General features: G+C 41.8%; 2 protein-coding genes across 8 annotated transcripts in view; both read right to left on the bottom strand.

The window, feature by feature from the left end:
- The window catches only part of tmem267 (transmembrane protein 267), a 42557-nt gene extending 27190 nt beyond the window's left edge, over nucleotides 1-15367 (bottom strand). The window contains exons 1-2 of the mRNA XM_039759652.1: nucleotides 14855-15367; nucleotides 2312-2713 (exon numbers count right to left, since the gene is read on the bottom strand). Coding sequence (XP_039615586.1) covers nucleotides 2312-2638 — 327 coding nt within the window. The 5' untranslated portion in view covers nucleotides 2639-2713; nucleotides 14855-15367. The remainder of the gene's footprint in view (nucleotides 1-2311; nucleotides 2714-14854) is intronic.
- A 7724-nt stretch (nucleotides 15368-23091) lies between these two features.
- rai14 (retinoic acid induced 14) overlaps nucleotides 23092-25921 on the bottom strand; it is a 191062-nt gene continuing 188232 nt past the window's right edge. For all 7 annotated transcript variants that reach the window (XM_039759644.1, XM_039759647.1, XM_039759650.1 and 4 more), the window contains one exon: nucleotides 23092-25468. In XM_039759644.1, coding sequence (XP_039615578.1) covers nucleotides 25391-25468 — 78 coding nt within the window. In that variant the 3' untranslated portion in view covers nucleotides 23092-25390. The remainder of the gene's footprint in view (nucleotides 25469-25921) is intronic.

The raw sequence follows: 25921 nt of genomic DNA, 5'->3' as shown, positions 1-25921 counted from the left end.
GCAGAACCTCCAAAGCCCCGGTACTCCATTATAAACAAATTAAACTCTTTTACCAGGATAGATTTACCTGAATTACATAAAATAATCTCTCAACTGAAACCCTCCACCTGCGTCCTTGACCCAATACCAACCAGGTTTTTCAAAGAAATATCAGGCGTGCTAATTGATAATATTCTGGACATAGTTAATTCGTCATTAGATACGGGGGTCTTCCCAGACTGTCTTAAGACTGCTGTAGTTAAACCCCTTCTTAAGAAACATAATCTTGACCCCTCTGCTTTTGAAAATTTTAGACCCATCTCTAACCTGCCTTTCTTAAGTAAAGTTCTGGAGAAGGCAGTCATTATGCAGTTAAATGACCACCTCAATAAACCTGCTATTCTTGATAAACTTCAGTCGAGTTTTAGAACAAATCACAGCACAGAAACTGCACTCGTTAAAGTAGTAAATGACTTGCGGGTAAATGCAGACAGAGGCCATTTATCTGTTCTCATCCTCTTAGATCTGAGTGCTGCATTTGACACCATTGATCACAACATTCTTAGAAATCGCCTTAGTCAATGGGTGGGCCTCTCTGGCAGGGTCTTAAATTGGTTTGAATCCTACCTGACAGGGAGAAAATTCTTTGTGAGTTGTGGTAATCAAATCTCAAAGACACATGATATCTGATATGGTGTTCCACAAGGCTCTATCCTGGGTCCGCTGCTCTTCTCAATCTACATGCTTCTGTTAGGTCAGATTATCTCAGGGCACAACGTGAGCTACCACAGCTATGCTGATGACACACAACTGTACTTATCAATAGCGCCTGATGACCCCGACTCTCTCGATTCACTAACACAATGTCTTACTGGTATTTCTGAATGGATGAATAGTAATTTTATCAAACTAAATAAAGAGAAAACTGAAATCTTAGTAATTGGCAATAATGGATTCAATGAGGTTATCAGAAATAAACTGGATACATTAGGATTAAAAGTCAAGACGGAAGTTATAAACTTAGGGGTAACTGTTGACTGTAATCTGAATTTTAAATCGCATTTTCATCAGACCACTAGGACAGCATTTTTCCACTTAAGAAACAAAAGTTAGACCTCTTATATCATTGAAAGATGCTGAGAAATTAGTTCACGCTTTTGTTTTCAGTCGACTAGATTACTGTAACGCACTCCTCTCAGGACTACCCAAGAAAGACATCAATCACTTGCAACGAGTGCAGAATGCAGCTGCTAGAATCTTAACTGGGAAAAGAAAATCCGAACACATCTCTCAAGTTTTAATGTCACTACACTGTTTGCCTGTGTCATTCAGGATTGACTTTAAACTTCTGCTTATGGTTTATAAAGCCTTAAATAATCTCGCTCCATCTTATATATCGGAATGTCTGACACCTTATATTCCAAATCGTAACCTTAGATCTTCAAATGAGTGTCTCCTTAGAATTCCAAGAACAAAACTTAAAAGAAGTGGTGAGCCGGCCTTCTGCTGTTATGCACCTAAAATCTGGAATAGCTGACCGATAGAAATTCACCAGACTGATACAGTAGAGCACTTTAAAACACTGCTGAAAACACATTACTTTAACATGGCCTTCTCATAACTTCACTTTAACTTAATCCTGATACTCTGTATGTTCAATTCATCATAATAACTATTCATAGTGGCTCTAAAATCCGTACTGACCCCTACTCTCTCTTCTGTTTCTTTTTCCGGTCATGATGCACCAACATTGATGGACTGAAAGCCAGAAGTCTACGTGACCATCATCATCAGGTCCTTCCATGAAAACCCTAAATATAAAGAGGACTGTTTGACTTATGTTAGGTAGATTGCCCAGAGGGGACTGGGTGGTCTCGTGGTCTGGAACCCCACAGATTTTATTTTTTTTCTCCAGCCTTTGTTTTTTTTTTTTGGTTTTTTCTCTCCCCCCTGGTCATCGGACCTTACTCTTATTCTATGTTAATTAATGTTGACTTATGTTTATTTTTTATTGTGTCTTCTATTGTAAAGCACTTTGAGCTACATTTTTTTGTATGAATATGTGCTATATAAATAAATGTTGATTGATTGATTGATTGAGAAAGCTGACCTAATTATCAGTGGAATGAAAGATGGCGGTTTAAATTCTACTGGAGTCAAAACTCTTTTACGGTTGCACGTGTCCGTGTGTATTTATATGTAAGTCTGTCCTGTGACAGACTGGGATTATGTTCTTATGCCCCCAGCCCATTATCATTCTACTTTGGAATAAATGAGATTTGAAAATCCACAGAAATCAACGCCCCAAAGTTTCTAAACGATTTTTACTTACTTTAAGTGAAAGAGAGCCAGCTAAAAAAAAGTGATCCAAGTCAATGACTGAAGCAAGGAATCCAGCAAAGATGACTTCACAGAAGTCACTCCTCTTCTTGAGTCCGATGACAATAGCCCAGGACCACAGAGCAACAACTCCATGTACAGCGTTGTCCGAAAATGCTCTCAGCCAATCATGGTGCTGGACTAAAGAAAACTGAATAAATCTGTCAGCAAAGAAACAGAAGACGCCCAGTCCTGTGCTGGCTATGACAGAGGCAGTGCTGAAGGTCTGAAGGAGGGCATGGGCTTTCTCCGTCTCTGTGGCCATTGTGAGAGCAGCCATGGTCTTCTGTGGGCGACTTGAACTGAATTTCCTATTAGGCGGGCGTCATCCATGGCAGATCAGCACTGAATCATTCTAGAAAGAAAAATCACAATTATAAAATTAATATGGTGTGGGAAATAAAAAAAAAAAAAATTAAAAAGAACAAGGAATGAAAATCTGCCGTAAGTAATCAGTGGACAGCACAGATGGGAACGAATACTCGGAACTGAAACGTGTAGTCGAGTACTTGAAATATTTGTACACTGAAATTCGAATCCCTTTTAATACGCACTAAACGGGCACGTAGCTGAACAGAGGGTGCTGTGAACGGTGTGCTCGGTCAAATCACAATGCACTTAAACTGGTGCAGGGTCCAATGTATTTCTTTTTCAAACTGGGTAAGACATTTGGGGTGGGCAGTATGTTCAAACTTCCCAGACCAGCTGCACTCCAGTCAGACGCACGCTAGCTTTGTAAGTGGAGACAACGACTTTAAAGAAACGTAGTGATGTACAGTACGCACTGAGAGAATTAGTCCAGTGGATCGAGACGGTGACTTTAAAATGAGCTCACCAACGACACGGGGACACAGTTGGGGGAATTCATCCTCGATTTACTTAAACAGATTTTCAGACACGAAAATAAACACATTAGGAATGAGTGTAACAAAGACGCCCCTGGAGCACACCATACAAGTTATCACACACGCATTGCAAGGACGGCAGTGCTGACAATCCTTTGTTCTGACGAAGCTTTTACAGTCATTGAATACACAAAAGCCTTGTTAGGATATACAGCAGTTGATAACATGCCGCTCTGAGAAGACAACGACCTTACAGAAATGTAGTGATGTATGTACGGAGGCAATTGGTCCAGTGGATCGAGACTGGGACTTTAAAATGAGCTCACCAACAACACGGGGACACAGTTGGAAACTTGTGAAGGGGAAATTTCACGCAAACATCTACAAGTTTTGCTTTACACAGAGAGCCACAGACACATGGAGTACGTGACCAAGTAGTGTGGCAGACAGTAGGACTTCAGGGACCTTCAGAACTCGACTTGATGTTACTTTGGAAGAATTAGGTGGATAGGACTGGTGAGCCTGTGTGGAGTTTGCATGTTCTGTACTGTTGCAGTAGCTCAGTCGGTAGAGCGGGTTGTCCAGCAATCGGAGGGTCGTAGGTTCGATCCTGGCTCCCGGCATGAGAATGCAGCTGTTGTGTCCTTGGGCAAGACACTTAACCTACCTTGCCTGCTGGTGGTGGTCAGAAGGATTGGTGGCGCCAGTGTTCGGCAGCCTCGCCCCAGGGCAGCTGTGGCTACATAGTAGCATATCATCACCAGCGTATGAATGTGTGTGTGAATGTGTTATAAAGCCTAGGGGGGGTTCTTGAACTCTAGTAGGCACTATATCAAATACAGGCCATTTACCATGTTCTCCCCGTTTCTGCGTGGGTTTCCTCCCACAGTCCAAAGACATGCAGGTCAGGTGGACTGGTGATCCTAAATTCTCCCTAGTGTGTGTGTGTGTGTGTGTGTGTGTGTGTGCCCTGCGGTGGACTGGCGCCCTGCCCGGGGTTTGTTCCTGCCTTGCACCCTGTGTTGGCTGGGATTGGCTCCAGCAGACACCCCTAGTTAGAATAAAGAGGGTTGGATAATAGATGGATAGATGGACTGGTGTGCTTTGTTGGGCTGAATTAAGTCATACCGTAATGGACGATGATGGATGAATAAATAAACAATATCATTACTGGGGTATAAGACACACACATCTAATGCTGTATGATGATGGCATGTTCTTATACGGTAACACGCAGTCATATCACCCTGCCTACCTCTACCCCGCTCCATCAGGTGGCCTGCAGTGAGGTTTATTCGCTTCAGCTTTACCGTCAGAAGTAGCTATCAAACTAACAACAAATGACAAATTCAAAAAGAATCTAAAAAACACACAAGTTAAAGTAACCCTTCTTCAGACAAGATGATTATCTGAGTTGCCTCGAAAGCTTGCATATTGTCATCTTTCTTTAGTTGGCCAATAAAAGGCGTCATTTTGCTTGACTTTTCTCTAAAAATGTGTAAGGCACACACTGTATTCAAGATATCTCACAATGAAAACTGAGCTGTCCTAACAAATTTCCTTGAAGAATCAGTGTACCAAATTTAAATAAAGAACGGTCCACAGTTTACAGAGCGTTGGCCTCGTAGTAAGAAAGCCAGGGTTCAAATCCCAGGGCCTTCCTACATGGAGTTGGCAGGAAGGACAAGCCCCACAACATCTTGTGAGTGTTAGAGATAGATAGATAGATATGAAAGGCACTATATAATAGATAGATAGATATGAAAGGCACTATATAATAGATAGATAGATATGAAAGGCATAGATAGATAGATAGATAGATAGATAGATAGATAGATAGATAGATAGATATGAAAGGCACTATATAATAGATAGATAAATAGATAGATAGATAGATAGATAGATAGATAGATAGATATGAAAGGCACTATATAATAGATAGATAGATAGATAGACAGATAGATATGAAAGGCACTATATAATAGATAGATAGATAGATAGATATGAAAGGCACTATATAAGATAGATAGATAGATAGATAGATATGAAAGGCACTATATAAGATAGATAGATAGATATGAAAGGCACTATATAATAGATAGATAGATATGAAAGGCACTATATAAGATAGATAGATAGATATAAAAGGCACTATATAATAGATAAATAGATAGATAGATAGATAGATAGATAGATATGAAAGGCACTATATAAGATAGATAGATAGATAGATAGATAGATAGATAGATAGATAGATAGATAGATAGATATGAAAGGCACTATATAAGATAGATAGATAGATATAAAAGGCACTATATAATAGATAGATAAATAGATAGATAGATAGATAGATAGATAGATATAAAAGGCACTATATAATAGATAGATAAATAGATAGATAGATAGATAGATAGATAGATAGATATGAAAGGCACTATATAATAGATAGATAAATAGATAGATAGATAGATAGATATGAAAGGCACTATATAAGATAGATAGATAGATAGATAGATATGAAAGGCACTATATAAGATAGATAGATAGATAGATAGATAGATATGAAAGGCACTATATAAGATAGATAGATAGATAGATAGATATGAAAGGCACTATATAAGATAGATAGATAGATATGAAAGGCACTATATAAGATAGATAGATAGATAGATAGATATGAAAGGCACTATATAAGATAGATAGATAGACACACACTTACTATATTAATCCCAAGAGGAAATTCCCATAATCCAGAATTGGTCTCATAAGATGACACTCCTGCCTCATAGTTGTCTTTTTTCGTTTTAATTCATTTAGATTAGACCTGTTGATTAATTTGCGTTAACGTGTGCAATTAACGCTTACAAAATTTCTGCTATTATGTTTGTCAATGCAACCCCTAAATGTGTTCACTTAGTTTGGTCAATCAGACACACTTTAATGAACCCAAGTCTATTAATAGCGCTTAATCGATCCCTGCGTTATTTCTTGTTCCTTCAAGATGGTTTTCATCCACACACGCCAGTAGAGTTGCCACTCGTCACTTGTTAATGCAGGATCGTCCGATATTGGAACATAAAATACAGCGTACCGCATTGACTCAGTAAGGGACATGTTGTGTCCCACATTTTTCTACAGATCGTTTCATATATACACAAGCTCTTCACACTGCAGAGAATAACATGAGAATAATTAAAACTAAACCAGTTGTAGAGGCAGAGTGAAGGAGTTTCATGTTCATGTGGTGTTGACGTTACAGACGGACAAGCACTGCGCACCAAGTAAGATTGCACATCAGTGTCATCCTTGCCATTGTGCTGCATTCACATATTGACGTTAAAAAGTGTACAGCGGAACATCCTGAACAAGACGGTACATGCAGTGATGTCCGCTTATTCAAGTTCTCGCCCGAAACGTGACAGGCTGTGGAGGTATAGGCCCGAGTGCGAGACTGAACGTCAGTCCGTCAGCCCCGTTCCTGGTGATGAATACGCTTACCGTCGTAACTTTTTTGGGCCACCCATTGAAGGATATCTGACCTAAAACAGCACGGTGCGGGTGCTACCCACGTCCAAGCAGCTAAAAAGAAGATGACGCAGATTGAATCGCTCGACACCCCTCTCCCACTTCCCCCAGTGCAGACATGGTATGTTGTTGTTGTTTAATGGAGTGTTACCTACTGCAGCGTACTGTACTGTATACTGCTACCAATGCAACTGGGCGATAATCAGTGCAAAGTGGTTGTGATTATGTCCATCCATGTGAGCTAAAGGATAAGATACTTATTTTATAATTCATAAACCACATTCTATGACAATCTGCAATTTAAAATGTGTAAATAAATTACCAAATCAGATACATATTAAAGGTTTTTTTTTTTCAGTCAATCCTTTACTATTTTTATCTATGAACATTTTCAATCGAATTAATGGCTTCCCTCCAGTAACAGCTGCACAGTCAACTCGTGTGGATCACGCAGTTAAACACAACCAGAGACGTGACAGGGTGGACTGTGCGTAAAAGCTGAACCACAATTTGATGTTTCTTTTTTTTAATATTTAATCATCTGTGTAACTGCTAGGGCTTTTGGTAAGACATCTTGCAACACAGCAGTCCAAATCACACATAGAGTTTTTCCCAAATGAAACAGCAACCTATGGGGATGGGTGGGGTGTTTGGTGGTCATGGTTTCTGGTACACAAAACTGTTCAACAGACTAACACAGGGCCGCCTTAATGTATGGGCACTGACCGGGTGCCCAAGGAGCACAGGGGCCCACAATGTTTCTGATGCCTATGAATGTTTCTGTTTTGCTATCAAAACAGGGACCCCAGCACACTACTTTGTCTAGGGGCCTATGATGCTGTTAAGATGGCCCTAATAACTGGAATTATTTATTATGCACAGGCAAACAATTATTAAAACGTGTTTGTTTTCATTAGAAATTAATCATTTTCCTTTATAGAAAAATATTAATATGTTTCAAGAAAATATGATCGATTGTGATTAATATGTAAATGTAATTTTGATTTAAAATTTAAATTGATTAATTGTAATTACATTTTTTTTTTTTTACCAAACCTAATATATATTGTGGTCCCCGGCCGGGCTCGCCCAGGAAGACCAGAGGAGGGCTTGTGCCTCCTCCAGACCGAGAGGGGGCATCCACCCTGGTTGTGTTGGGGGCCTCGGGTAAAGGGCCTGATTATCCCGGGAGCCCGGCACTTTCGCCACACCAGGAAGTGCCAGGGGGAAGACGACAGGGGACACCCGGATGGTTTCCGGGTGCGCAGCCGGCACTTCCGCCACACTGGGGTGTGGCCAGGACTGATTGCCGGGAAGCAGCTGGAGCCCATCCGGGTTCCGATTTAAGGGGCCGTCTCCCTCCAGTCAGCAGTGGATGTCGGGTGGAAGAGGACGGAGCTGGAGTGAGGACTGGAGGCGGCCAGGAGAGAGAAAGGCACAGGACTGTGTGGCCTGGACATTGGGGGAATCGGTGCTGGAGGCACTGGGGTTTGTGAGTGCACTAATTGTAAATATTGTGAAAATAACGTGTGTTGGGTGGAACTACGTTGTCTGTCTGTGTGTGTCCGGGCCAGCGTACACAATATATATATATTAGTAGTGTGACGAGATCTCGCGAGATCAGATTTGTCTCGCGAGATGCGTCTGGTCTCGCGAGAACGTGACGATATCCTTGCGTTATTGGGCATGATGGAGTGTGAGGGAGAAGTAAGGATAGAAGATGCGCCTGCGACATTTAAATCGTTGGTGTGGCAACATTTTGGATTCCTTGTGGAAATAAGAAACGGCAAAAAAAATGACAGACAAGACAAAGACAATTTGCAAACACTGTAAGAAATGAATACCGTACACCTCTGCTAACACAAGCACTATGCAAAAGCATTTAGAAAACAACTACAGCTCGTTACTAAAAGCTGCGCCTCTGAAGAAAACGGAAAGCAATTCAGTTCGCACGAAAGGGCAAACAACCATAACAAATGCCTTTGCAGCTAAACTTCCACCATCCAATGCAAGAGCCACGGCAATGACAAGAGACATCGGCGTTTTCATTGCACACGATATGAGACCATTTTCTGTGGTGGAAAATCTGGGATTTCGCAACTCATCCACACACTGGAACCAAAGTATGCCATCCCGTCACGCGCACATTTTATTCGCACGGTGGTCCGGACCCTCTACAAGGAGTGCAAGGTAAACGTTGTACAGGCTCTGAAAGAGGCAGAAACCATCGCCATGACTATTGACGGTTGGACTTCTAGGTGTACACAGAGCTATATCACAATTACAGCCCACATTATCAACAGTAATTGGGAAATGGTACATTGTGTACTGCAGACGCGCCCACTTTTTGAATCACACACGGGGGCAAACGTCACTGACGTTTTACAAGAAGCTGTCACACAGTGGGGTCTTAAAAAGCCAAACCATTGCATTGCTATTGTAACAGACAATGCGCGTAATATGGATGTGGCTGTGCGCGAGGCAGGATTTGAGCCGCACATCAAATGCTTCGCGCACACAATAAATCTCGTTACACAGGCTGGCCTCAGTGTTGCGCGTGTCGCTCGTTTGCTCGGGCGGGCGAGACGTGTAACTGCTTTTTTTCACCGGAGTTCGACAGCTGCCGCGGTACTGACGTCTAAGCAGAAGCTGCTACAACTGCCACCGCACAAATTAATAATGGACGTCACCACGCGATGGAATTCATCATTTGGAAATACTGGTTCGTTACCTGGAGCAGCAGCGCTCACCACCGCAGAAATAAGACAAAATGCCCGAAACATTGACACACTGGATACCCGCGACATTGTCAATGCCGAATTTCTTGTGAAGCTGCTGAATCTTTTAAAGACAGCTACCACTGTCATGTGTGAAGAGAAGAGGTGCCACTGAAGAACATGACAGAACAAAACATGGCACCAAATGACAGTGATTCCCCCACTGTGGCCGACACAAAGAGAGCAATTCTCAGCAATATTTCAGGCAGATACAGTGGGGATGTATACAACTACCTGCTGGAGAGCACGGCGCTGGACCCAAGATTCCAGTCTCTACCGCAGCTCGACTGCAACCAGCGTGAGTCGGTCTCTCAGAGGATACGGAAAAGCGTGGAACAGTTGCAGCAAAACCAGGTATCACTGACTTGATTTTTTTTCCCCCTAGAAGATTTATGTTTCCAGTACCAAATTTTAATGGATTTAATAGGTTCATGCTGTGTTTGTGTGCGTGTGTGTTGTAAACATGAGAGCATTTGTGTTAATAGAGAGAGGGGGACTGCTTTGCTGCTTGCTAATGTTAAAGCCTGCTGCTTAAAGCCCACAGATGAGAAGAGTATGGAGCGCAAGGAAGAGGCATCGGCTCATTGTCCCACACATGGGGGCGAGGGGGCTCTTGAAGCTGAAGACAGAGCTGAGTCAGAAGAGGAACCTGCGTCCAAGAAGACAGCACTTGAGGATCTGCTAGGGGACTCTTTCTTGAAGACAGAACAGCCCAGCACAGGAATTGAGAGGGAAACTGAACTTTACAGAAGAGAGCCATCTATCCCTCTTAGTTGCTGCCCTCTGACATGGTGGAGAGAAAACAGCTCCAAATATCCTTTGCTGTCTCCACTTGTCAAAGAATATCTTTCCATTCCTGCGACCTCTGTTCCAAGTGAGCGTGTCTTTTCAACTGCAGGAGACACAGTCACTGCTGCCAGAAAATGTAGACCTGCTTATATTCTTAAAACAGAACAGGACCATATCTTAGGCTGTTCTGTATACCTCATTACCTACGTCTTGGCTCTTTTTCCATGCTTAAGAAAATGTTGTTCATTGTTTTGCACTCTGAGTTTTAAGACAGCACTACTTTGATAGTTACACTAATTACGGTTAATTGCACGTAAAGGGATATTTGTGTTGTTTATTATTTATTTTTATTTATACTATTTAATTTTATTGTGCAATTAATTGCCTGTCAGTTTGTGGCAAAATATTTTGCAGTGTTTACATGTTATTACTGCATATCATTCATCAAAATAGAAGTTTTATTTCATAAAGTTGATTTCAAAATGGACATGCATTTTGCGTTTTTCAGTTAAATAAAAGGCTATTTTTGCTATATATTTAAACATTGAGGATTTCTTTAAAAGAAATGTCTAAAAGTCTCGTCTTGTTCTCGTGAACCCAGTCTCGTGTCTCATCTTGTATATATATATATATATATATATATATATATATATATACACACACACACATACATATAGATATATGTATCTATCTATCTATCTACAGTGCATCAGGAAAGTATTCACAGCTCATCACTTTTTCCACATTTTGTTATATTACAGCCTTATACCAAAATTGATTAAATTCATTTTTTTCCTCAGAATTCTACACACAACACCCCATAATGACAACGTGAAAAAAGTTTACTTGAGGTTTCTGCAAATTTATTAAAAATAAAAAAACTGAGAAAGCACATGTACAGAAGTATTCACAGCCTTTGTTATGAAGCTCCAAATTGAGCTCAGGTGCATCCTGTTTCTCCTGATCATCCTTGAGATGTTTCTGCAGCTTACTTGGAGTCCACCTGTGGTAAATTGAGTTGATGTGACATGATTTGGAAAGGCACACACCTGTCTATAGAAGGTCCCACAGTTGACAGTTCATGTCAGAGCACAAACCAGGCAAGAAGTCAAAGGAATTGTCAGTAGACCTCCGAGACAGGATTGACTCGAGGCACAAATCTGGAGAAGGTTACAGAAAAATTTCTGCTGCTTTGAAGGTCCCAATGAGCACAGTGACCTCCATCATCCGTCAGTGGAAGAAGTTTGAAACCACCAGGACTCTTCCTAGAGCTGGCCGGCCATCTAAACTGAGCGATTGGGGAAGAAGGGCCTTAGTCAGGGATGTGACCAAGAACCCAATGGTCAATCTGTCAGAGCTCCAGAGGTCCTCTGTGGAGAGAGGAGAACCTTCCAGAAGGACAACCATCTCTGCAGCAATCCACTAATCAGGCCTGTATAGTAGAGTGGCCAGACGTAAGCCACTCCTTAGTAAAAGGCACATGGCAGCCCGCCTGGAGTTTGCCAAAAGGCACCTGAAGGACTCTCAGACCATGAGAAACAAAATTCTCTGGTCTGATGAGACAAAGATTGAACTCTTTGGTGTGAATGCCAGGCGTCACGTTTGGAGGAAACCAGGCATCACTCGTCACCGGGCCAATACCATCCCTACAGTGAAGCATGGTGGTGGCAGCATCACGCTGTGGGGATGTTTTTCAGCGGCAGTAACTGGGAGACTAGTCAGGATAAAGGGAAAGATGACTGCAGCAATGTACAGAGACATCCTGGATGAAAACCTGCTCCAGAGCGCTCTTGACCTCAGACTGGGGCGACGGTTCATCTTTCAGCAGGACAACGACCATAAGCACACAGCCAAGATATCAAAGGAGTGGCTTCAGGTCAACTCTGTGAATGTCCTTGAGTGGCCCAGCCAGAGCAGAGCCCAGACTTGAATCCGATTGAACATCTCTGGAGAGATCTTAAAATGGCTGTGCACCGATGCTTCCCATCCAACCTGATGGAGCTTGAGAGGTGCTGCAAAGAGGAATGGGCAAAACTGGCCAAGGTTAGGCGTGCCAAGCTTGTGGCATCATATTCAAAAAGACTTGAGGCTGGAATTGCTGCCAAAGGTGCATCAACAAAGTATTGAGCAAAGGCTGTGAATTCTTATGTACATGTGATTTCTCAGTTTATTTTATTTTTAATAATTTTGCAAAAAACCTCAGGTAAACTTTTTTCACATTGACATTATGGGGTGTTGTGTGTAGAATTCTGAGGAAAAAAATGAATTTAATCCATTTTGGAGTAAGGCTGTAACATAACAAAATGTGGACGCTGTGAATACTTTCCGGAAACACTGTATATCTCTCTCTATCGATATATATATATATATATATATATATGTATGTATGTATGTATGTATATATATATATATATATGTATATATATATATACACACACATACATACATACACACAAACACATATACACTAGCTGTACCCCATGGCTGCGCCCACATAGTAATGAAACAGAAAAAACTTTAAAAAACAATAGACGTCGGCACTGTATCTGATTGTGTTCAGCTCTGACGGGAGAGCGTTCCCCGCGTGGGGTAAAGGCACAAGGCCATGATATCTCTGGCAATCAGCAACTACCCTCTAAAACACATGGAGCTCTGATCTCAATCAAAAACATCAAACGTTACTCCTTAACAATCCGCAGATGATAATGTCTGTTGATCAAACTGGTATCGCTAGCTAAGCGGAGGCGAGGTGCACTCCAACACGTGGCGAGTCGTAGACTAACTCGAAACAGAGGCTGGTGAGTGAATGAGGAAAGCCCCGCCCCCTGCTCTCGGCCCACAGCCACTCTCTTGGATTTGCATAAATACATCGGCACCGCAAGCGAACTGTGGTACGTGGCGCGATGAGAGAAGTCACAAAATCAACCGGAAAGTTCAAGCAAAGTGTAGAAAACAACCAGATCTAAATTCGTTAAGTAATTCTCTCGTGAAAAGCGGACAGACACACAGACTGAGCGGGCTTGGACCACGAAATTTTTAAAACTGTTTCTTAGCGAGCACCTATGGGAAAATTTCAAGCCCCAAGTCCTCATGGTTCTGGAGACTTCATGGTGAGTGAGTCAGTGGTATTTGGCCATATATATATATATATATATATATATATATATATATATATATATATATATATATATATGTGGATATATGGGGTAGCCAAAAGTAGCCATACAGTTGTTCATATGGAAAATGACATGTAGGTTTCGATTATTATAATAGCTTTATTAACTTTATTAATTCAAAAACAATGTCATAATGGCACAGTGCACTTAGTTACAATCTCTCCGTGTTTGGTGTACTCACAACTGTAAAATTACTTTTGCCCACCCCTGTATATATAAAGACAGCTTACTCAGTTCATGCCTTTGCCTTGCCCAATGGTTGTACGTATGTCATAATATAATAAGTGACATATTGTATTATTTTACCACTGTATGTTACATCTTGTATACCATTAAAAACGTAAGTTGCTCTGGAAAACTCAGGGGTTGGTGACAGGTTTGGCACTCCAGCCACTGTAAACAACCTCACACTGTCCCATTGTGGTGCCGAGGAGTCACCCGTTGCATGGCTGCAAATCGCGTCCCAATCCGGGTGGTTTGTCGTGTGGTGGGTGCGGCCACGCGGTAATCAGCGCATGCTCCCAACCCGTTTATTCTTCGGTTTCTCTGTGTTCCTTATAATTCTACTGTCAGGCAGTCATTTTCCAACCCGCTATATCCTAACAAAGGGTCACGGGGGTCAGTCTTTCGCATAATCTCAACAGCGAGCCGGGATGACATTTCTCCGCACGCTGTACGTACTGTATGTACTGTAGCTCTGACCGTGACACATTAAGAAATGGCCTGCAGGACTGTCTAAAGTGCCCGAGTTCATGGACGTCACATAATATGTTCATTCTTGACCTAACCGAGACCCTTTTCTTGCGCTTCCACCACAGACTGTAAATCGTCTTTAAAAGTTTAAAGAAGTGGTCACATGAAGACCATCACAGGAGACTACATCTTCCAGTTGCCCTTGCGACAAAGCCGCCCCGCCACACCATAGGTCTACAAGCTGTCATTTTACGAAGACATCCGCGGACAACAAGGAGTAACTTTCACCTGTTTTGAAGTGCCGTATTACCAGAAACAGGAGCAAATTCTGTAGGTTCCGTTATGAACGCATGCGATGCTTCTCGAAGGCTAAGACAGCTTGCCCGGAAAGCCGACAATGGCACCAACTCCGGACAGAGAAGTCATTCATATTTAAAGTGTGCTAAATTTGGATGGCGGGATATCGGGCTGTCACTTTTACACGGCGCGTTCAGACACAAAAACGTATCGAGGAGAAGATTCACGAGGCGACCGCTTATGCTACAAACTATCCTCGGTGTTCTAGCGAAGAGTCGACCAGGCTGACATCTACGGAAACGGCTGTTTCACGCAGATTTCCTTTGTAATACCCACAAAGAAACATTTCCACCACCATCCGTGATACTAAAAAAACCCAAAAAGCTCTGCTTACCTCTGACGTCTACCTGAGCCGTGTGCTGCAGCACAAACCGACAGATCTCCCTTCAACCGACTAAGAAAACAGCGCACACCTCCGAGGACTGCTCATTGGCTCGGGGTAAAGGAACTCTTCGGCGATTGGTTGATGGGAACGTCTATTGATAAGTCGGAGAGGGAAACAGGGAAGCGAAGGAGGCCGTCGTAAAAACACTGAAGACAACAGTACATGGGAGCTCTGCGCCCTCTGGTGGACTTGTAAAGGGATTACGCCTAAGATTTGTGCGAGGTACCGTGCAGATAGATAGATGTTTATAAATGGCATACGTTAGATAGATACTGTAATGTGCAAAACTCTCAGGCACCTTAGACAATTTAGATAAATGCTGTCATTTGTTTCTATTTTTTTACTTCTATATTTTTTACTTCTGCAATAGTGTATTAGTGGTGAAAAAGAGCACATTTATAATTTCAAAACACTCATTAAGTAAGATAGATAGATAGATAACACACTATAAGATAGATAGATACTTTGTTAATCCCAAAGGGGAAATTTACATAATCCAGCAGCAGCATACTGATACAAAAAACAATATTATATTAAAGAGTAATAAAAATGCAGGTAAAAACAGACAATAACTTTGAATAATGTTAATGTTTAACCCCCCGGGTGGAATTGAAGAGTCGCATTGTGCAGGGGAGGAACGATCTCCTCAGTCTGTCAGTGAGCAGGACGGTCACTGAAGCTGCTCCTCTGTCTGGAGATGATCCTGTTCAGTGGACGCAGTGGATTCTCCATGACTGACAGGAGCCTGCTCAGCGCCCGTCGCTCTGCCACAGATGTCAAACTGTCCAGCTCCGTGCCTACAATACAGCCTGCCTTCCTCACCAGTTTGTCCAGATGTGAGGTGTCCCTCTTCTTTATGCTGCCTCCCCAGCCCACCACCGCATAGAAGAGGGAGCTCACCACAACCGTCTGATAGAACATCTGCAGCATCTTATTGCAGATGTTGAAGGACGCCAGCCCTCTAAGGAAGTATAGTCAGCTCTGACCTCTCTTGCACAGAGCATCAGTATTGGTAGTCCAGTCCAATTTATCATCCGGCTGCACTCCCAGGTATTTATAGGTCTGTACCCTCTGCACAGTCACCTCTGATGATCATGGGGTCCATGAGGGGTCTGGGCTTCCTAAAATCCACCACTAGCTCCTTGGTTTTGTTGGTGTTCAGGTGTAAGTGGTTTGAGCCGCACCATTTAACAAAGTCCTTGATTAGCTTTCCATGTTAAGCCCCACGTTCATAAGAAATGTAATGATTTGTTTCATACCGTACATAATAAACAAGAATAGTTGAGTCAGATATTTCACATATTATAATAGTTGCTTCAATTTCAAGTCTAAATATTTTCAGCTATAATTAAAAAATTGGTGCGGCGCAGTGGTAGCGCTGCTGCCTCGCAGTTAGGAGACCCGGGTTCGCTTCCCGGGTCCTCCCTGTGTGGAGTTTGCATGTTCTCCTCGTTTCTGCATGGATTTCCTCCCACAGTCCAAAGACATGCAGGTTAGGTGGATTGGTGATTCTAAATTGGCCCTAGTGTGTGTGTGTGTGTGTGTGTGTTTGTGTGTGTCCTGCGATGGGTTGGCACCCAGCCCGGGATTGATTCCTGCCTTGTGCCCTGTGTTGGCTGGGATTCGCTCCAACAGACCCCCGTGACCCTGTGTTTGGATCCAGCGGGTTGGAAAATGGATGGATGGATTAAAAAAAATGAAATGGTCCAAAATGATATCTTACATGCTTATGTTTGAAATTTGTAATTTCTAACCTGCTGGCTCTTAGAGGGTTAGGACCACCTGTAAAGAGTCAAATGTCAAAAATATTATCACATTTGTGATCAGCAACCTCACAATAACATCAAATGACACCCCACGTGCCTCTGTTACCCAGCCCCGATTTTTTTTTTTGGAAGGTTTGCAAACAGGAGCAACTTTGACTCCTCATATCCCGTCAGAGGGTGACCCTCTGGGGCCTGCACAACTTCAAGTCCTTCAGATCATTTTTGATGAAGACACCTATTGGTTTACTCTTCATCATAGTTTCCGGCGCAAACAAATGGCCTAGAAATGAGTGGTTTTTGGGGGTCTAGAGAACCAAGAAAAGGGGGAACCCCAAAAAGCTACACATCTCACATAACTAAATATCAAGACGAGTCAAACAGTATGTCACATGTGGAGGTTTTCTTGTAGTAATAATAATATTTTATTTATGTAGCAATTCCTTTGTCCCGAGTATGACGTTAATCTGCATCCAGCCCTGCAAGCAGGTCCTCCAACTTACTGGGAAAACTTGGGGGGTTGGTGGCAGGACTGGTGGCACTGCAGCCACCATAAAAAAATCTCCCACTGTTCAGTGTGGTGCCGAGGTGTCACCCGCTGCGCTCGGGTCCCAGTCCAGGTGGTACATCATTTGGGACGTGAAGCAAGGCGCTATCAGCGCACACTCCAATCTCTATAGACGAGGGGAGACACAAAAATAACCGGATTGGTAAAAAAATACATATATATTTATTGATGAATGGCAGCATTCTAAACATTGTCACCTTCTCTATACTCCCCCTCTTGATCTCTACGCCGCTCCATACGTATCTTCCATTGATTGAAACAGTGCTGGAAGTCTTCTTGCTTGAGGCTCTTCAACAGCCTTGCTGTTTCTGTCTTCACTTCATCCATTGAAGAACAATGTGCTCCCTTCAGGTCTCTTGATTTTCAGGAACAAGTAACAATCACAGGGAGCTAAATCGGGCGAATAGGGAGGGTGATCGAGGACAGGAATGTTTTTTGTCAGTTATGGAAAAAGCAGTACGATCATTTCGAACAATCTGATTCACCGTTTTGATGTTTTCATCCGTCCGAGACGAGTGTGGGCGACCTGGGTGTTGAACGTCTTCCACGTTTTCTTGCCCGTCCTTGAAACGTTTGTGCCTCTCAAAAACTTGTGTGCGAGACAAACTGTTATCACCGTACTCTGTTTTTATCATTTTATACGTTTCAGTGGCCGTTTTGCTCAATTTCAAGTTGATTTGCGGTTTGATTTTTTTCACCCGACATTATCACGGCACCTTGTGTAGCGATTGTTGTACAAATACCGACTGGGCTACTCTCAGGATACACCTGGCCGGCCGGCCGGCGGTTTGAGAGGAGGGGATTCACGTTCAGCTGACCTCAAGACGGTTTTCCAGGCCCAGTCCGGTTATGTTTCTGTCTCGCCTTGTAGTGCCTTTCGCATGCTCAACTGGTGAGTTAGGAGGCACTGGACAAACAAACAAAAAATAAATAAATAAAATGAAATGACTTCAAAGCATTCATAAGTAAGTCCTATATGGTTAAGGCCCTTCAATGATTGGACCCAGCTTGTCATAATGTCTCTTTCTCTGGCTGCTCACCTTTCACAGAAGAAAGCCATAGTCCAACATAGCGGACATAATGTAGAAGAGCTGCTTCCCATAGCACTTCTTGTGTTGTGTACCTGTTCACATCCAAGTTGACATTTATACAGTTTGAATGCTGCATACATGCAAGAAAGGTTTTATCAGTCGCTACAGCGTTACCATCCAATACGCATAATGGCCCACCTTAGGCAAACTTCTACATCATGTGAATTTTGATCGTTTTAGTGAGAGTGGAGATGCTTCATAAACGAAGCGAGAATGCTCGTGTGGATGGAGAACGTTTTAGTATACAAATTCAGCTTTTACATGAAAACATAGTAGTATGGACATAACCTAAGCCTAAAAATATCTAAGTTGCAGAGGCTCTAAAATGAATCCATGACTTTTTGGTTCATGCATGTACCTGGTTTGGTCTTCACACCTTTTAGTAGCATGGTGGCCAGAACTGCACCCAGTCCACCAGATGCTCTCACTGTCTACCATCCCTTGATTTATGTTCAACAGTTCCTACAACATAACCTAACATTTTGTTTGCCTCTTTAATGGCTTCGGCACTTTGCCTGGACAAGTAGAATTGTTCCTCAACGTCCCTAAATCCCAGGTTGTTTCCTGTAGGACAGTGTCTTCCCATCTTGTATTTTTAATTAATATTCCTTTTGCCTACATGGAACACTTTTGTACACCGTTCTGTGTTAAACTTCATTTTTAACGTGTTTGTCCAGTTCTTTCTCTTTTGTATCTGTCCTTTGCAAATGTCACGCTTTTATTATTAGAATAAATGTCAGTATAACTGGTGCCCTGCTAGAGAGCGATGGTGGTGGTGCTGGATTTGGGGGCTCACTGGTCCTTGGAGCCATTTCGTCAGGAGATGTGCGCTCCTGACAGGGTTACCAATGTCAAGTTGGTTGTGTATAGCAGTCAAAGTAGAAAGCCACAAATTGACCCTCATAAATCTCATCCTATTCTCAAACCACTTAAATCAATTCAGGGTCATAGAGGGCAGCACAAAGCTTGAAAAGTCCAGGGCAGGGTACCATTCCATTGTGGAGCCCACTCGGGCACACCCACACCTGTGCCATTTTGAAAACACCAGTTAACCAAATTTTCACATCTTTAGGAATTTGGGAGGAAAATTCACAGAAACCCCTGGAAGAACGTGCAGCCTCCACAGATACAATGTTGGATGCAGAATTGAAACCCAGGATGCTGGACAATGCAAGCTGGGCAATGCCATCTTTTGCACCACGGTGTCACCTACCCCTAATAATGTTCTAGAAAATCTAGCAGAAGCCTACGAATACCAGGACCCTCTCCTAGAGGGAGGCTTGGCAGTGGTGCTCACCAGAAAGTCTTGAAGACTTGGTGACACACAGTCCAAATGGGATCAGTCTGAAAAAGCTGCATGGAGCCAGTGGGTGGCCTTTCTACCTCCGACACAAAGGGTTTAGGGGGGCAGGTACAATGGCATTCAGGTGACAGGCAAGAGATGGAACTGACTCAGGCATAACAGAAAGACTTTGGTAATGAACATACACACTTGGAATGTGAACACACAATGTGTTGGACTCACCTCCTCGCACAGCAGCAGTGGTTCTGGTCGTTCTTCTCCTCTGCTGTTGCCCTGTGGGTGAGAACCTTGTCAAGGAAGGAAATCCACAAGCCCACTGCTGCACAGTTAGGAGTTTGCTTCAGTCAATGAAAAGCCACCTTAATGGCCAGTGTGAAAAGCTCTGCTGTCTACATGGGCCATGGAGTTGGAGGGTGGGGTCGGGGGGTCATGTTCCACACTTAAAACTGTAAATTTGGAGGAAAAAAACCCAACAACTACTTCTTACACACTTTACTGCGATTTGTCTTTTTTTTAAATGTTGCCATCTCTGTATAGAACAGATCAGTGGCTCTCAACCTCTGGTATGCATACCACTGGTGGTACATGAAGAATTACTGGGTGGTATGCAAGGGAGACCCTGACCAAAAAATAAAACAGGTAGGCAGAGAGATAAAGAGAACTACACTGTACAAGAGAAGGAGACAACAGTTTTCTTGTTTGCAGTTACACGGCAAGAATAGCTTCCAGGGTTTGACTTTTGGTGCAGGATTGCAGGTATCAAGTCAAGTCAAGTTGAGGAGCGCGCACTGGTACAGCGGGTTGCCACACCCACTGCGCAACAAAACCACTCGGGATCCCGGTTTGCAACCCCCCAGGCAGACACGCAGTCCAGTCCCACCCTCTGGAAATGACCCTCTATCTGCCGCAGCCCGGTGTTACGCGGGCGACCCCCTTGGCCTGGTCCAGCCACTCGGGTCTCCAACAATGAGGATATTATGAGCGGGATCACCCACACGGCCACATAGCCGTACTGCCGCAACTGACGCTCCCTCACAATGCACGTAATGTGCCTCATTCGGGACTCCATTGCAGGTATCCTGACTATTATTTAAAATTCCTGCATGGTTTAATTAGATAGATAGATAGATAGATAGATATGAGAGGCACTATATAATAGATAGATAGATAGATAGATAGATAGATAGATAGATAGATAGATAGATAGATAGATAGGATACTTTAAAGTGGAAGAATCCTGCTACACTTTCATGGCAAAAAGAGACTTGCACCAAAATTGGAAATAAAAATACACAATTCCTGTATGCTTTAAGAATACAATGTTGAGACCAATCAACTGTCAGTTTAGTGAGTTCAGCAAGTGGTGGCGTTATTCACTTTTTAATTAGAGTAATATATTTTATTTATATAGCCCCTTTCCAATGCTCTCTGTTCATCACGAACACGTCTACAGCTCTCTGTCCAATAATCCACTTTCTAACTGGTGTATCCACTTCAGGGTCACTGGTAGCTGGTGCCTGAGCACAAGACAGAAAGTAAACTATGGATGTGGAGACCACCTCACACACATTTCACTACACAACATTCCAAAATCAAATGAATTTAGTTCGTTTTTCAAAATTTCCTTAATCTTCTGAAGCACAAAACAAACCTCCTTAATCATGCGACATTCAAGGTCTTAACGGAAATGCATAATCTCAGAGATGCGCAATTAGCGAAGCTACGGAAACAGCGTACTTAATTACTCCAAACATTAAATTTGCATCGTTCATTGGGTTTTCTTGAAACCAAAATAATGTCCATTATTTGAATGGCACAGGAGCGGATGCGATCCCGTCTCCAGTTGTGACTAATTTCTGTATTCATACTGAGGCATACGCAGTAGCACAGTCTGACCATTTGTGTGAGGTAACCTGGAAACAACAACACAACACAATATGCTGAAATAACAATCTTAAGTGACAAGTCTGATTTCATTAAGGGAACCTTAAAGCTGGCTCAAATCTAAAAAGGGAAGGATTATACTACAAATAATTCTTTACATTTATATAGTGCAGTTCATAGTGAGTGAGGAGTCACTTCAACCACCACTAATGTGCAGTATCCACCTGGACAGCAGCCATTTTTGTCCCAGTACTCTCACCACACACATTAGCTGTTAGGTGGTGAAGGGGTGAGAGAGACAGGGGATGATTAGGGAGTTAGACAGGCCAGGCTATGGGGGGCAATTTAGCCTGGACATTGGGATTCGCCCTACTCTTTATGAAGGATGCCCAAGGATCTTTAATGACCACAGAAGGTCAGGAGCTTGATTTTACATCTCCACGGGTGTCCCCTTCACTGCACAGGCCACTAGGATCCACATTCAGACCACAGAGTATGTGGCCCTTGCTGGCCTCACCAACCCCTCTTCCAGCAGCATCCCAAGCTTTTTCCTGGTTGGTCTCCCATCCAAGTACTGGCTGGGCCTGAACACGCTTAACTTCAGATGAATGACCTCTTCTCAAGTGTATGTGGCATGGCTTTGGAGAATCAGGTGTATGACAATTAAAACTACACTGAATTAGACTTGTGGAGTTGTGACTACTCTTCAGTACGTGTTACTGACTAGATAATGTCTGTACACTGATGCAGTCTCACAACAGCAAATGTCGTCAACTGTGTAAAGTAATTTTTGACGAACCTGACTTGAAAAGTGTGCCTTTCATCTAAAGCTGCTTTTAAGAGTTTATGCAAATTTAAATACTCTGAATTATGGTAAGGACATAATAATGTTTACCATTTTTTTAATATGGATTTAAACAGTGTTGATTATTCTGCAGGGTGGCACGGTGGCGCAGTGGTAGAGCTGCTGCCTCGCAGTAAGGAGACCTGGGTTTGCTTCTCGGGTCCTCCCTGCGTGGAGTTTGCATGTTCTCCCCGTGTCTGCGTGGGTTTCCTCCCACAGTCCAAAGACATGCCGGTTAGGTGGACTGGCGTATCTAAATTGGCCCTAGTGTGTGCTTGGTGTGTCCTGCGGTGGGCTGGCACCCTGCCCAGGATTGGTTCCTGCCTTGTGCCCTGTGTTGGCTGGGGCTGGCTCCAGCAGACCCCCGTGACCCTGTGTTCGGATTCAGCCGGTTGGAAAATGGATGGATGGATGATTATTCTGCAACTCAGGGCCTTTAGACAACGCTCACCTTGGACCAATACAGAGTTCCAAGTTATTCCAAAATACTTGACTTTGGGATATCTAAGGGAAACTGAAGTACCTGCAGAGGAATGTGCAGAAAAACAAAATCAGCAGATGACAGTCCTTCATTTATTCTCCATAGCTAATTTCCACCCTTGACTTGTTTACACCTAAACTGTAAAGAAGCACACAACAAGGTCAAAGCCACCATTTATAATGCCAAAGAAAAACTAAGGAACTCTTCTTCAGCAGAAACAAGTCTCAGTGCAAAAGATACAAAAAGGCCTCGAGATTTTGTGCCTGTTTACTGTACATCCTTACACAGATCACAGTTTTTCTTGTGCTCACAATAATATTTTAGCTTTGCATGTTACATTTATTGGAGTGAAGAGCAGTTAAACAGATAAACGGAGCAGCAATTCTTCATATCACTTAAACTTCTTATTTCATTCATCTAGAAGAGACGCACTAGATAAAACAGAATAAGCTGGTTTGTACAAATCCACAAGAACAAAATTAGACAATATAATAAAAAAATGATACAATTTATAATTTCATTTTTATTTAGTTGTATTTTTTTTTAATAAGAAATCATTGTAACAGGCCATGGAAATATAGCTGTTAACAGTTTCATTGTTAGAGGTACACGTAACAAATACAAAATGGGCTCGTTGAGACAAAATATATTTTAATTTGCAGTTACTGAGTCTTGACTGACTAGGCAAGTGGAAAAGCACTGTAAATAAATCCTTTAACTATATAAACTGCTAAATGTTTGTAAGCCATGACCTATTCCCGTATAAGCAGATGTTTCTGCCCATTTTCAAGAATAACCAGGAGCCTTTTTCGGTTTTATTATTTCCCTCAACTTGCCAAAATAATAATCCAATGAACAGGAAGTGATGGACTCACAAAACGTGCTGTGATCAAATGTCAAAGAGGAGCACAGATCCGTGCTGCTGGATTTGCAAGAGAAACACATTTTGGGGAGATGGTAAAAGGCCCAGCATGTTCGTTCACACAGCATGTAGTCAAATCAAAAGTGAAATGTGGGACATACTTTAAATTTGACATGAAACAAAGGTCAAATGACAAAAATGGAAACAACAAAAACACAAGTGCTGTCCAATATAAACACACATTTAACTTCAAACACCATTACATTCTTTACATATCTATTATAAATGTAATTTCCACTTCATGGCGGCCAAAATCAAAATAAAACTGCTGAAACTTTGATGTTTGGGTTTCTTTCTTTATGGATTCCTAAAAATCTGACTGTTGTGTGCAAAAAAAAAAATCAAAAGCAAGTCAGATATTTGGCAAAAGTAACAAGCAACACGGACCAGCAACACCCATCACTACGTTTGCTTTGCCGTGTAGAAAAAAAAGTTTGAGATAATCTGTATAACGTATCACAAGACTACTTTTAGGGCTGTTTAAGAACTCAGTGTGGTTAAGATATCTCTAAAGGTATACTGTGCTTTGCAATTGTAGTATTCAAGTACAATGTATTAAATAAATATAAAAAGTAATACAAACATTTCCCTTAAAAAACACTTAAAAGTATTCATGTAGTAATATAAAAACTGCTCTGAAAAATACTCATTAAAAATATTAAGCGATAAGACAAATATTGGAAATGTCAAAATAGGCAGATGTTTTTCCAAAGCTATACGCTGCAATGCATGCTATAAGTCCACAAACCCTGCTTTATAATCTAAAGTAATATAAAATGAACGGCTTAGGAAAAAAGCCAACGGCTGTGCTTATACAAAAAGGTGACTGCATTTGTTTTTAATAAAGAGTCATTTTTAAACCATGCTAGTTGTTAAAAGATGCTCGGGTCCTTCTGGTTTTATTGCTTCAACACAAAGAACAAAAAGAAGAAGAAGAAGAAGAAGAGCAGGAACTCCGAGTCTGCTGCTTTCCCAGAAAAATTACAAAAAAATGTCAGTTACTGATGAGGATCTACTTCATGAATATTTTAATAAATAGCAATTCCTATTGGTCTATCCCCTCATTTTCCCCTGGTATATTACAACTTCATTTTAGAAGATGATCTGTTTTTAAAAATATTTTTTTCTCCCTTTTAAAGAAGAAAATAGAATTTGTGTTCACCACCAGATAACTGGTTCAAATTAATAATGCAAAATAATTTAACTGATTTTAACACTGAAGTTAAGGTTCAAAACCTGCATATCGAGGTGAACTAACTACAAATACTCTTTAGATAAACTTTTCCTGCTCTTGTATTATATGAATATTGAAATCACGCTTATGGAGTATTTTACTGTACAGTACGTTTTTGACCATAAGCAGTATTTCATATCCAATAATACTCAATATGGCATGAAAGTCACAGGAAGACATTTTCCACTTTGAGATACTGTTGAACAAAATGAAAACAAACCCCACTTTTCAGCTAATTTAATATTGCAGTGAAATAGCCAAGAGAAAGTAACCTTTCGTAAAGATTATAGTGGATAGTTGTTGCTTTCGTTTGTCTTTAGTCTTCCTTTGTTCGTAACACGGAGTCCTTGGCTTGCTTTCAGCGTGGCATCTGCTAAATCCAATCAAGTGTTTTGTCATTTTGCTTGAGTTGGCATTTTGCACATCAACAGGATTTGTTTGAGAGCCTTCTGTACATCTTCATCCATCTGGCCCTAAAAAGGTTGGACAGAAACGCTAAGTACACCCTCTATACAACATGAAACTGTACAAACCTGATTTAAAAATAAATAAGTAGGATGACGGCTATATCATCATCTCTCGGTGAAAAACAAACATTTGCAGGGCCCCATAAAGTAAGACCTCAACTAAAACTGAGCCTGCAGCTTATCAGTTTGTTTCATTTCCTACTTATTGAATCCCCAGGGTTCTTCTTGTAATTGAAAGGAAGGCTAAATGTTATTATAACACTTAGGTCTGTGACTTTGAAGTTGTCTTTTTTATGGCACTATATATTTATCATATTGTAAAATTAAATTCTGTGGATTTCATATGTATTTAACATTACATGTACAATGTTTATCTGCTACAGGTGTCAGAAGAAATCTCCCATTGGTCTGGTAAGCTAGGCAAAAATGTGCCAGTGCAAAAAACACTGATGCTAGCTT

Source organism: Polypterus senegalus, chromosome 7, assembly GCF_016835505.1.
Source record: "Polypterus senegalus isolate Bchr_013 chromosome 7, ASM1683550v1, whole genome shotgun sequence".
In the NCBI taxonomy this organism is placed as follows: Eukaryota; Metazoa; Chordata; class Cladistia; order Polypteriformes; family Polypteridae; genus Polypterus; species Polypterus senegalus.
This window is presented reverse-complemented; position numbering and strand designations above follow the sequence as displayed.